Source organism: Procambarus clarkii, chromosome 79 (assembly GCF_040958095.1).
Source record: "Procambarus clarkii isolate CNS0578487 chromosome 79, FALCON_Pclarkii_2.0, whole genome shotgun sequence".
In the NCBI taxonomy this organism is placed as follows: Eukaryota; Metazoa; Arthropoda; class Malacostraca; order Decapoda; family Cambaridae; genus Procambarus; species Procambarus clarkii.
In genome coordinates this window covers 3778750-3792909 of record NC_091228.1, presented here as the reverse complement: position 1 = coordinate 3792909, position 14160 = coordinate 3778750, and the positions used below count along the sequence as shown (strand labels likewise).

General features: G+C 40.6%; 2 protein-coding genes across 4 annotated transcripts in view; one reads left to right on the top strand and one right to left on the bottom strand.

Annotated features, from left to right (window-relative positions):
• Positions 1-5187, bottom strand: part of LOC123764515 (tRNA endonuclease ANKZF1) — a 64059-nt gene extending 58872 nt beyond the window's left edge. For all 3 annotated transcript variants that reach the window (XM_045752426.2, XM_045752427.2, XM_045752429.2), the window contains exons 1-2: positions 5033-5187; positions 1153-1231 (exon numbers count right to left, since the gene is read on the bottom strand). In XM_045752426.2, coding sequence (XP_045608382.1) covers positions 1153-1200 — 48 coding nt within the window. In that variant the 5' untranslated portion in view covers positions 1201-1231; positions 5033-5187. The remainder of the gene's footprint in view (positions 1-1152; positions 1232-5032) is intronic.
• A 6576-nt stretch (positions 5188-11763) lies between these two features.
• Positions 11764-12865, top strand: LOC138357634 (putative per-hexamer repeat protein 5). Its single transcript, XM_069314633.1, has 2 exons — positions 11764-11854; positions 12033-12865. Exons 1-2 carry the CDS (start codon positions 11764-11766, stop codon positions 12863-12865), a joined length of 924 nt encoding a protein of 307 aa, XP_069170734.1.
• The last annotated feature ends 1295 nt before the right edge of the window (positions 12866-14160 follow it).

Here is a 14160-nt window from a genome sequence, read left to right as displayed (position 1 = left end):
CAGCTAACACTTTCAGTGCCAAAAATCTCAACCCAAATATTAGGCATAGATATATTAGAAGAGTAAGTACAGTAGTAACAGCTGAATGCTTAAACACATCAAGTGCATATGGTTACATATCAAGTTGACAAGTCAAACCACCCAATGGATAACCTGAAAATGTTTGGTTTTGGTGCAAAGTACCAAAGAAACATAATTTATATATATTTTTTTATTTATACAGGTATAATATATACAAAAGTTCTTACATGCTTGTAAAGCCACTAACACACAAGTGTTTCGGGCTGGTCCTTAATCTTAATTTTCCATGGAATACGACCCAAAAAATCGTTTAACAGTCAGATACCCATTTACTGCTGGGAGAACAAAGGCGTACAGTCAAGGATTGGCGCCAAGTCAATCCTCCTCGGCTAGGATATGAACCCCGGCCAAATCGCTCGCAAAGTGCCGGGCGAGTGTGTTATCACTGTGCCATGGGGGATTGCTTGTTCAAATGACCAGGACAGCAGCCCAATGGCTAGGAGCACCCTACCAGGAATGGACCATAGTGTGAAACTCACAGAGCATGGGGCACACAGCTCAACATGTCACATGACCACACCTAATACAATATATTTATAAGAAAATGATACAAAGACATACAACACGATTCATTCCCAAGCTAAGGGCTCTGAGCTGCGAGAAAAGATTTCGGGAACAGGGCTTCACCCCAATAGAGGAAAACAGAATCAGGAAGATATGATAAAGACATAACATACTACAGGAAATTAACAAGTAAATAAAGAAGCCAAGTTCTAATGAATAGCAAGATGAGAGAACATTAATGCAAACTGGAGAGAGAAACCTCCTTCAACCTTAGATTTATAAATAAATGTAATGTATTTAATGGATGCCTTAACTAATTTCATATAGTTTTAAATGTAAAACTATTTTATACACATTATGTACAGTATATGTAAAGTGAGAGAATAGTCATAATATTAAGCTACAGTAATGTACTAATGGTTTAAAAGGCATAACCGAGGGGCAGATTTATCACCATGTAAACACATCTAAGCGAGTACACTTTCTATAATGGCAGAACCAAGTTACTGATACAGTCTTAGCAACAACTATGGTGTTATGTAAATCATGAGATGAAGGTTAACACACCTTATCATTCTCCCAAAGAGAAATCTGATGAACCTGTTTTAACGCCATCTTGCATCACAGGTTTTGACTGCTGCAACTTCTGAAAAATTAAATTACATAATGAATATAATGTAACATTACGGGAATATAATGCTATTATATTATATAATGTAACATTACGGAAATATAATGCTATTAAAATCATGGAATATAAAAATCTTGCTACTCTTCTTCCCTAACAATATAGGTACTAGTACACTACACATTACTTGCATTAGAAATTATTTTACCGTATGAGACCTAAAGGTTACATATGCCTCTTGTCCCCCACCACCCCCAAACTAATAAAATTATAGTACATAAAGATGACCAAACAGATCTCGTATGCACCAATATTAACAAAATTAAATTAGCCATCAAAAAAACTAAATGGAAAAGGTATCTTCTACTGATCTGATGAAAGGCTTTATTGGAGCCATTTTACTGGCTTTACTGGAGCTGGGTACAGTATTTCAAAAGCCATAGACAAACTTTTTTTACATTAAACTATAATGAAAACCAATATTCTATATACAGTATATGAAAATGAAAATCATATGCTATTCTGAGAGCATAACAACACCAAATGAACAGTTGGTGATATTTTATATTTTTGCAGCCGATTTTAAAATCTGAAGTTTTCAATATTCAATTTTATAATTATTTTTTATTTTCTTGTTTTTCAAGTTACACTGATATCATTCAGACAAAAGTTAGAGCATTTGCCTAGTATATTATGCACAAAACATTTGAAAGAGTTTCAGAAAATTTAAAAAACTGAGCTCAATGTCACACATCATGTGACGTTTTGCGCAGTTTAAGGGTTAAGTATCCGACATATTTGGATCCTGAATTTCTTCATCTCAACAATAAAAGTGTTGTGTGGGCTAAAAGGAACATTGTATGTGGTGGAAAAACAAAGCCGGATTGTTGCCTTGTTAAAAGGTGAGGCTCCAGAAAGACTTTGTGCAAGGACTTAGAATCAGGAAAGTGATCAAATATATTGAGGAGCCTACATTATGCATGAAGTATTCTCAGATGGGGTGTAGTAGGCAATGAAATGGAGAAGGAAAGAAAGTAAGGAAGAGGATGGTGTATCACGGATGGAATAGTCTCAGGAAAATGAACTCTCCACTAATGATAGCAGTAATCAACCCCATGCGGTGGAAAATGTTGACAGAAGCTCAGGAAAAATGGTTTACAAAAATAGAATTTGAAGATATAGTTTTTTTGAGATATATACAAGAGTTGTTACATTCTTGTACAGCCACTAGTACGCGTAGCATTTCGGGCAGGTCCCTGGAATACAATCCCCGCCGCGAAGAATCGTTGTTACAACCAAGTACACATTTTACTGTTGTGTTAAACAGAGGCTACAGTTAAGGATATGCGCCCAGTAAATCCTCCCCGGCCAGGATACGAACCCATGACAAAGCGCTCGCGGAATGCCAGGCGAGTGTTTTACCACTACACCACGGAGGCTGGTAGTTAAGAATAGAGTTACCTTTGATGGTAGTAAAGAGTGTATAAGGGCTGAGGAAGAAGAAATTTCAAAATGCTGGGAGTCTCTAAGGAGCTTTTGCTTCTCAATAACTTAAAATGTGGGGAAGCCGTGGACAAGGAGATGTCGATAATACCTGTTCATTATCAACCTGTATTAGCACCTTGTTCTTAAGTGCAAACCATGGTCTGAAACTCTTCTTAGACAGATGGACTAGAACACACAATCACCACACCAGAAATAAATATCTCTGATATCCCCAGTCAAACTTAATCTGTGTAAACACTATGCAAATAAAGGGACCTGGCCTATGGAACTCGCTCCCTAACGAATTGAAAAGCTGTCAAACTTTTGCCTTATTCAAACATAAAACCAAAAAGTACCCAATTTCATCTTCATAGTTTCCTACCTAGTGCTTGAAATTCGCACTGTAACTAGTGCTATCCAATTTCCCAATATATGTACCTAAGCCATATAACTTTACCATTGTAATCATTGCTATTATCTTATATCATGTTATACACATAGTTTACTACATTATACCACGCAATACTCCTCAAATTATGCTACAATGTACCTGTGGATAAACACCTTAAACTTACTGTGATGTACCTACTTTTTTTCTGTCAAATTTCTTATTTAATGTATTATTTTTAAACTTTCTTACAATGTATTTTTTTTTACTTTCTTACAATGTACTTTTTATACTTTCTTAAATTATACCTGCAAATATTTTTTTTAATTTTGCTAGAAATTACCTTCTTAAAATTATATGTTAGATTAAGAATCTGCCTAAAATGCTGTGTGTGCTAGTGGCTTTACAAGAAGGTAAAACTTCAACGGTCTGTACTCTCACACACCCAATGTACCTTCTTAATAAAATTAAATAAAAATAAAAATAATAAAAATAGAAATATATAAAAAAAAATAAAAAAAATAAAAAAAATAAAAAAAATAAAAAAAAATAAAATAAAAAAAAATAAAAAAAAAATAAATAAAATGTAAATAAAAAATGAAAATAAAATGAAAATAAAAATAAAATAAAAAATAAAATAAAAAATAAAATAAAAATAAAATAAAAATAAAATAAAATAAAAATAAAATAAAATAAAAATAAACAAATTAAAAAAATAAAAATAAAAATAAAAATAAAAAATTAAAATAAAAAAATTAATATAAACAAATTCAAATAAACAAATTAAACAAATTAAAATAAAATTAAAATAAACAAATTAAAATAAAATTAAAATAAACAAATTAAAATAAAATTAAAATAAAATTAAAATAAAATTAAAATAAAATTAAAATAAAAAAATTGGCAAACCTCAGCAAAGCTAACAGTCTGGGAACATGGAGGGAAAAATTATTGCATCTACTCTGTATTCCTCCCATGTTGGTGTTAGTTGTTTCTCTGGCAATAAAATACATTCTTGAACGACATTATACTTCGTAACCTTAGAACATAAGGATCTTATTATGCTTGCACATACATAATTCATTTCTTCCCACATTTTGAAGTGAGAGGATTCATTCATTAGCTCCCTTGCCTCTCATTAGTTTAAATCGCCTAATCGCCGAAGCTTCATTTATTTCTGAAATTCCATCCCCAATACTCTGTATGTTCAATCATATCATTGTCTCAGTAATAGTATTTCTTGGGCCATGAGAATAATCTTGGGATTATTCTCATGGCTTCGTTTTTTACCTTCTCCAATTTGTTTAGTCTGCCTTTACCAAAACAAGAAATGACAGGGACAGCATAATCAATAAGAGATCTCACAGTATGCCATGTGATTACCATTGGAATGTGGAATGTAGAATGATTAATTGTGTACCATATGGGTTTGTGACCATGTTGTTGTTGTTGTTGTTTTAGATTTAGCTACTCAGAACGAAGTGTCCATGTAGCACGGGCTCACCATAGCCCGTAACCCTTTGCACCTCTGTGAGCATCTTGAGGGACTTTATATAGACAAGGGTAGAAATAGTCTAAGCTACTACAGTATATCCTTTTGAGATGTACTTCCTTTTCTCGATAAACTTATTTGAACTTGAGCTAGTGTACGTCACCAGCTGGGAGGAGTGTGTGTCACCAGCTTTGAGGTGAACGTCTCACAAGCTGGGTTGTGTCACCAGCTTTGAGGTGAACGTGTCACAAGCTGGGTTGTGTCACCAGCTTTGAGGTGAACGTGTCACAAGCTGGGTTGTGTCACCAGCTTTGAGGTGAACGTGTCACAAGCTGGGTTGTGTCACCAGCTTTGAGGTGAACGTGTCACAAGCTGGGTTGTGTCACCAGCTTTGAGGTGAACGTGTCACCAGCTGGGATGTGACTGTGTGTCACTATACAAGGCAGGAACTCACGTATTGCCTGCAAGTGATGGTGGAGGCGAGTGTTGAGGGTCGTAGTGTGCAGGCAGCGAGCGGACTATGCGGCGGGTGCCCTCGAAGGCCAGTGTTATGGTAAGGGCTCTGTGGTGCAAGGGATCCCTTACAACATGGTGCAAGGATCATAAGTATACCTACTATTATAATTTCAGTAAACATGCCTACTTATTTATTGTAATAAGGAGAGCTACTTTTTTATATATATACAAGAGTTCTTACTTTTTTATTATTATTATTTTCTACCACAGACGTGGCTGGACATTTACAATGCTAACCAGTATATATACATTTTCTTCTGTCCTCCATGGACAGGGTTAGAGATGTGTCCCTTTGTGTGTATGAGATGTGTTAAATATATACTTCAGGGATTTATTGAACAATCAACCACAGAAAGTGATTCGGTGCTTTTAAAATGCTAAGCTAACCTACATACGTAAATACATAGATATGTACACAGATTTACGTATGCCGTACATAAAGTGTTCGATATGTCTTTTACATAGTGTCATTAATGTGCATTTACAAAGGTGAAATGTAATTCTGATCAGCTTCCATTCTTGTACAGCCACTAGCACGCATAGCGTTTCGGGCAGGTCTTTAATTAATCTTAATTTTCCTCGGAATACGACCCGCCAAATCGTTTAACAACCAGTTCACTGCTGGGTGAACAGAGGCGACAGTTAAGGACTGGCACCCAATTAATCCTCCCCCGGTCAGGATACGAACCCAGGCCAAAGCGCTCGCAAAGGAAACGTCGGGCGAGTGTCTTACCACAGCGCCACGTGGACTATAACTCAGACTTAGTATGGCAAACTTATAGATGGCAAACGTATATAAATCACGATACATTACTGTTAATAAATGTCATTATGTCATCATTATGTGATGATGTCACTCGCACAGCCTCATTCTCATGATGCAAGTTACTCTTTATTCTTTTCTTTTTTGCAAGCTTATGTGGCACATGTGGTGCCACCCTACTTGTTATGAGGGATTAAATAGTATAGATCAAAAGCTAGTTTACCTGAGTTTGTCTGAGGGCCACCACCAGATAAATTCAGGTAAATTCAGGTAAATCTCTCTCTAGTGGCCTCGTTGAGGACAGCATAGCAGCCTTATCATAAATTCTTTATCAGCTACTTAAATTATCCCCAAGAACTCTACGTACTACAAATAACATCTGCAACATATTCCCAGGTATTCCACGAAATATCAAAAGCGTCCGACAGTTTTTGTTGTACCTGAGGGCCACTGACACTAGTGGCCTTGACGAGGACAGGAAGCCGGAGGCTTCTCAAAAGGTTCCCCCCATTTACCTTGATAATCTTTTCCAGTTAGATTTTGAAATTCAAGTCATGGCATTTACGGCTTCGGCGGGTAGGCGGTTCCATGGGTTTATAACCCTGTGGGTAAAAAACCATCTGCTGTTCTCAGTTCTACATTGTGGCTTGTTGAGCTTGAAACCGTTGTTCCTTGTTTGTGTTACATCTGACCATTTGAAGAAATTGTCCGGATCAACGTTCTCCAAATTGTTTAGTATTTTAAAAGTTTCAATGAGATCCGCACTGTCATGCCTGGTTTGCAGTGCTGTTAGCCCTGTGGCCCTCACCCGTTCCTGATACGAGAAATAACAGCATTGATATGATTTTTGTTGCCCGGTGTTGCACTTTCTCCTGAGCAGCTATGTCCTTCTGAAAAGGAGGTTTCCATTCTTGGATACATAAGAACATAAGAACAAAGGTAACTGCAAAAGGCCTATTGGCCCATATGAGGCAGCTCGTATTTATAACCACGTTACATGATTTACATGTTACAGAAGATGAGATTACATATGATTGCTAGTTGCACAATCTTGCAAAATAGCAGAGGAAGTTGCTGACCTGTATAATGTGATCAGTGAGGCATCAGAAACCCAAATCCTTATAATGGGGGACTTCAACCACGAGACAATAGATTGAGTAAACTTAACATCGCAAGCAAAATAATTTTTTTTTTTTTACCTGATACAGGACTCCTTTCTCACACAGCATGTGGCAGAGCCCACTCGAGGAAAAAGCTTTCTAGATCTACATCTTATGCTCAGAGGTTCAGTCCCTGAGCCCATTATGTGCCTCTGTAACTCTTTCCACTAGTGTGAGCGGGTATGGGGTGCATATTTAGTGAACTAAACAAAACTCCAAACTCTTATTAGCTTAATGAGATGGGTTTGTTAAGTCTACTTAATCCACTAATGACAAAACTCATACTTCTTCCCTAATTACAGTTAACACTCGATTGATAAAGATTAAGCCACCCAAGAGGCGGCACGGGCATGAATAGCCCGTAAGTGGTACAATGATTTGTTAAGTAAATCTTTTCAGTGTTCTAAGGTAGCATTTAATCGTCAGGCTGCTATCGCGAGGGAGCATACTGCTTGACAGTATTTATGAGGGTGTCCAGCTGCTGGACAGGTCACGCAGGGTGCAGTCTTACCTCAACAGATCTCCAGTATCAGCTCTTGATATTGGTAATGGCTCAAGAGAGCCACCACTTACGGGCTATTCATGCCCATAACCACCTTTTGGGTGGCTATCGATCAATCTTTAACACATTCGGGACGGGAGACATCTCCCGTCACGCAGGGTGCAGTCGCACCTCTGCAGATCTCCAGTATCATCTTTTGATACTGGAAATGGCTCAAAAGGGCCACCACTTACGGGCTATTCATGCCCGTGCCACCTTTTGGGTGGCTTAATCTTCATAAATCAATTATCTGCTGGACAGGTCAGCCCCACTCCTGTGCCAGGTAAGTCCACTACGGGCGCACCATAGCCCGTGCTACTTGCCCCGCTCCTGTGCCAGGTAAGTTACGGGCTCACCATAGCCCGTGCTAGTTGGAACTTGTTCCGAGTAGCTGAATCTATAACAACAACAACTGCTGGACTTCTCAGCATTAAAATTCATATGTGTGTCCAGGATTATTCCTAGATACTGATAGGTGTCCACCCATTCATTTGGTTGACCCTGTACTGTGAGTTGGATGTTGGTCTTCGCTATTTTTATGAGCATGGCTTTTGTCTTTGTGGGGATGAGTTTGATACCAATCTGTTTTGCCTCTTTACTGATGCAGTCTAAGCATTTGGGTGCAAGGCGCGCCGCATCCCTTCCTTATATGATGATGACAAAGTCGTCCGCGTAGTTACAAATACAAATACAAATAGTTATTCAGGTAAAGTACATACATACAAGGTGAAATACAAAAGTTGATGGATTTATAGATAGAGGTAGTACATACAATGTCTCGAGTATAGCAGCCCGTAGTGATGAGGGAGTTTCAACCTCATTATTCTTTCCAGTAAACAGTTGAAGAGAAGGGGGCTGAGAATACCTCCTTGTGGTGTACCATTTACATGTATTTTGTATTCAGAGACTGTGCCATGAAGTTTTACTCTTGCTTCTCTGTTTATAAGACAGTTTTTGGTCCAGAAGAGCAGGTTGCCTCTGACCTCTTTGTCGATGAGGCAGCAGAGAATAGCTGGGGCGCTAGCCAGTTCAAAGGCTTTCTCGAGGTCCAGGAATATCAGCATTCCTGGTCAGTCATTCAGGTGGGCTAACAGAGTTGTAATACATTCCACTATGCCAACCCCTCTTCTATAGGCATACATATCATGGTGCAGTTCATGTTGTTTACTCCACACGTCAGACTCTATAGAGACTCGCTGCTCTACATCCCTATACTCACTCTTCAGCCTCTTCCAGTGTTTTCTGGCCAGCCATCACTACCACTTGCCTCTCCTCCTACCGGATTACGGATATTACGGCCATATATATGGCCACGACCATATACTTCCCTCCCACGGGGAAGACATCTCCCGTCACGCAGGGTGCAGTCGCACCTCCACAGATCTCCAGTATCTATTGATACTGGTAATGGCTCAAAAGGGTCATCACTTACGGGCTATTCATGCCCGTGCCATCTTTTGGGTGGCTTAATCTTCATCAATCAATCTACTTCCCTCCTCACAGCAACATAAACATCACAGCCAATATACATAAACATCATATCACTAGTACTAGTGCTTTATAATTCACTGTGTCGTGGGACAGGAAGCCAGAGTGTATTCATTTTTGCTTTTATCGAGTCCCCCCCTTGCCCTAGAGTCGAATTACTGACCCCACCCACGATGTTACCCCACAACAAGTTGACTAACTCCTGTGTACCTACTTACTGCAAGGTGAACAGACCCATTAGCTGAAAGGAAATGTGCCCAACCAGTTCTGTCCCACCCGGGATTTGAACCCGGGATTTTTTATTGTGCGTCGAGAACTACCGCGACCCTATAGTGCTAGCACTAGCACTAGTTTAAAGCAACCTAGTACTTTGATGACGCATTATTTTACTACAATATACCTCGAAATAATCCTCAAATTATGCTACAATGTACCTGTTAACATTTTTCAGTTTTGCTAGAAATTACCTACTTAAAATTATCTGTTAGATTAAGGACCTGCCCGAAACGCTATGCGTGTTGTGCTTGCGGGGGTTGAGCTTCGGCTCTTTGGTCCCGCCTCTCAACCGTCAATCAACTGGTGTACAGGTTCCTGTGCCTACTGGGCTCTATCATATCTACACTCGAAACTGTGTATGGAGTCAGCCTCCACCATATCAATGCCTAATGCATTCCATTTATTAACTACTCTGACACTGAAAAAATTCTTTCTAACGTCTCTGTGGCTCATCTGGGTACTAAGTTTCCACCCGAGTCCCCGGGTGGAAACCCGAGTCCCCAGGTTCGTGTCCCGCCATGTGCTGAAGAGTTTGTCTTTGTCCACCCTGTCAATTCCCCTAATATCAGACATGATAACCACCTACAAAATTAGAATTTTGTAGGTGGTTATCATGTCTCCCCTTACTCTTCTGTTTTCCAGGGACGTGAGGTTCAGCTCCTTTATCCTTTCCTCGTAGCTCATACCTCTCAGTTCCGGGACGAGCCTGGTGGCATACCGCTGAATCTTCTTTAACTTTGTCTTGTGTTTAACTAGGTATGGACTCCAGGCTGGAGCTGCATAGCCAGGCTGGCGCTCCACTAGCCAGGCTAGTGGCTTTGCAAGAATGTAAAAACATCAATGCTATGTACTCTAAATGAATTGTGGGGTTCAGTCCCTGAGCCCATTATGTGCCTCTATAACTCTTTCCACTACCACCAACAAGATGGGTATGGGGTGCATAATAAATGAACTAACCTAACTATGTACTCTCATAAATCCAATGTACCTTCTTGTATATATATAAATAAATAAAAAATAAATAAATAAATAATTATTAGGTGAGGTGTGGTGAGGTTTTATAAGCCATGGAGAAGTGAATACTCACCAGTTTACTTTCAAGAGTGCATGGTTCATCTTCAACCTCACCTAATAGGTTGGAAAGAGTGTCTACTGTAATTAGGGCACAGGTATGAAATTGAAATAAGTTTATTGAGGTAAAATACACACACAGGGATGAGGTAGCTCAAGCTATTCACACCCCGATCAGTACATCGTGTTAATACATCCATAGACACACATCACAAGCAAAAAACGTATTACCGAACATTCTGAGAGATAAACATATACATTTCCTGGAACAGGTATGAGTTTTGTCATTAGTGGATTAAGTAGACTTACCAAAGCCATCTCCTTAAGCTAATAAGAATTTGGAGCGAGTATATCATTGACATAATAAACTCGCTACATTACTATTTATTTATTTATTTATATACAAGTAGGTACATTGGGTTTGTGAGAATACATAGCATAGTATTTACAATCTTGTAAAGCCACTAGAACGCGCAGCGTTTCGGGCAGGTCCTTAGTCTAACAGATAATTTTAAGTAGGTAAATTCTATCAGAATTAATAAAATGATAACAGATACATTGCAAGAAAAAAATGAGATGAGAGAGATTAGTATATTAAAGCACATTGGTATAAAGCTCTGATTGATTACATTGACAGCTTGATTGGTAATTGAAACAAGATTAATAGGCACTACATGAAGATTGGGTAGCAATAGATACAGTGCAATTTTAAAGCAACAAGGTAAAAAACTATGAAGATGAAATTAGGTACTTTTTAGTTTTTGATTTTTGTTATTATTTTATATAACGATGCTATATAGAGAAAAAACTTTTTATGATGATAGCGTTGTATGATAGTATAATATATTGAAATACAGTATATAGAAATCCTCTGGCGAATCATTTTGTGTGACTAGTCTCCGATATAGAATAGTTTGATATTATTCCTGAATTTTTGTCAGACAACAGCAATGGCCTTGAGAACCGTATATCTTACTATCCAACGATGGTTATAAACAAAAATAAAATGACTCAAAGATATAAGTAACATGGAGTAAATACAGTTTGTTTAATCTTATATATTTTTTTATTTAATAAAATGTACCAAAGTAGGCGAGTAAGATTAAAGTGGAGTTAAATGAAAGTCAAGAGCCTGGAGAACTGCAACCATTGTTGGTAGCGAGACTCATGGCCGGCGTTGTCTGCGCTCCTCCAAGTAGGTCCTTTAACTCCAGTTTATACTCCGTACTGCTTCCTTACGTATACCAAGTCTATCTTTATCTCATTTTGGGGACTTAACTGCCGTTTTGGTGGTGGAGAGAAGGGCTTTCAAGCAGCAGGGGTCGATAAAGCAAGTTAGTGCGCGTGTGTGTAGACTCAGCGGGCAGAAAATGGCAGTTCGCGGCGGGAAAATTCATGGCTGTGATGTTTATGTTGGTGTGGGGAGGGAAGTATATGGTGGTGGCCGCGCCGGTGATATCCGTAAGTGGTAGGAGGAGAGGCAAGTGGTAGTGATGGCTGGCCAGGAAACACTGGAAGAGGCTGAAGAGTGAGTGTAGGGATGTAGAGCAGCGAGTCTCTATAGAGTCTGACGTGTGGAGTAAACAAGTCTAGAGTGGTACAGGTTAGTGTGTTGGTGATGACCCTGGCACCTTCCCAGGGAGTGGTGCTGGTCCTGGCACCTTCCCAGGGAGTGGTGCTGGCCCTGGCACCTTCCCAGGGAGTGGTGCTGGCCCTGGCACCTTCCCAGGGAGTGGTGCTGGCCCTGGCACCTTCCCAGGGAGTGGTGCTGGCCCTGGCACCTTCCCAGGGAGTGGTGCTGGCCCTGGCACCTTCCCAGGGAGTGGTGCTGGCCCTGGCACCTTCCCAGGGAGTGGTGCTGGCCCTGGCACCTTCCCAGGGAGTGGTGCTGGCCCTGGCACCTTCCCAGGGAGTGGTGCTGGCCCTGGCACCTTCCCAGGGAGTGGTGCTGGCCCTGGCACCTTCCCAGGGAGTGGTGCTGGCCCTGGCACCATCCCAGGGTATGAAGACGGTCCTGGCACCACCCCGGGGAATGAGGATGGTCCTGGCACCGCCCCGGGGAGTGGTGATGGTCCTGGCACTGCCCCGGGGAGTGGTGATGGTCCTGGCACTGCCCCGGGGAGTGGTGATGGTCCTGGCACCGCCCCGGGGAGTGGTGATGGTCCTGGCACCACCCCGGGGAGTGGTGATGGTCCTGGCACCACCCCGGGGAATGAGGATGGTCCTGGCACTGCCCCGGGGAGTGGTGATGGTCCTGGCACTGCCCCGGGGAGTGGTGATGGTCCTGGCACCACCCCGGGGAATGGTGACGTCCCTGGCACCACCCCGGGGAATGATGACGTCCCTGGCACCACCCCGGGGAATGATGACGTCCCTGGCACCACCCCGAGGGCAGTAACGATGACCCTGGCACCCAGTAGGATCCAAAAACTACCTGCCATTGTGAAGTCACACCTTGTGCACACCACATAGAACATACATTTCATCTCGCATTTTCATTAGGATAGATTACTGTATTTGACAGCGTACAAGACACACTCACATAAGACACCACTATTTTACAAGGATATTTTGTGGAAAAATACAAATTTTGTATGTTTCATCATACATTTATTGAAAGATATTTTAAAGTGGTTTGGTAGGGGAAACTTCCTCCAAGTCCTTACCATTTTCTCTGGTGGTGGTGGACCAAAATACAGAGCAGCAGCACTATTACCGTAGTCTTTTGCATATGCTATAACATCTAGCTTAACAGTGTCCCCTTTGGTTTTTCAACCATGGGTTTGGACATTGTACAAAATTTAGCAGTAAATAAACTTACGGGTACATTATGGGAAACCGTAATGGTAAGCTTACTGGTACATTATGGGACCGTAATGGTAAGCTTACTGGGACATTATGGGACCGTAATGGTAAGCTTACTGGTACATTATGGGACCGTAATGGTAAGCTTACTGGGACATTATGGGACCATAATGGTAAGCTTACTGGTACATTATGGGACCGTAATGGTAAGCTTACTGGTACATTATGGGACCGTAATGGTAAGCTTACTGGGACATTATGGGACCGTAATGGTAAGCTTACTGGGACATTATGGGACCGTAATGGTAAGCTTACTGGTACATTATGGGACCGTAATGGTAAGCTTACTGGTACATTATGGGACCATAATGGTAAGCTTACTGGTACATTATGGGACCGTAATGGTAAGCTTACTGGTACATTATGGGACCATAATGGTAAGCTTACTGGTACATTATGGGAAACCGTACCCCCAGCTCTTACCTCCTCTCTCAGATCAGCTGTATACTGTTGTTTTTATTTTGGGCAAGAGAATTGCTATATAGGTTGGGAAACTTTTATTTGTGGATGTAATGTTTTATGTTACTGCGACAGGCCACCAGGGCGGCGCACCTAGTGGTAGCGCACCATCGCAGTGCTATGGTTTTAGTTTCATCCACTCATTGCAAATGGCTGACAGGCGGATGAAAGTTTATTCATTTCAAATTTCTAGGTGCATTTGTCATTTAGCTAATGAACAAATATTTCTTAAAAGGTAACACAGTCTTTAAATAATGTATGACATATGTGTATGTATGACATAATGTACCATGGGGGCCTCATAGCCTGGTGGATAGCGCGCAGGACTCGTAATTCTGTGGCGCGGGTTCGATTCCCGCACGAGGCAGAAACAAATGGGCAAAGTTTCTTTCACCCTGGATGCCCCTGTTACCTAGCAGTAAATAGGTACCTGGGAGTTAGTC

Coding starts and splice junctions, on each gene's coding strand:
- LOC138357634 (XM_069314633.1), top strand. CDS start 11,764: ATGGCAGTTCGCGGCGGGAAAATTCATGGCTGTGATGTTTATGTTGGT. Junction 11,855..12,032: donor TGGCCGCGCCGGTGATATCC/GTAAGTGGTAGG, acceptor GCACCTTCCCAG/GGAGTGGTGCTGGTCCTGGC.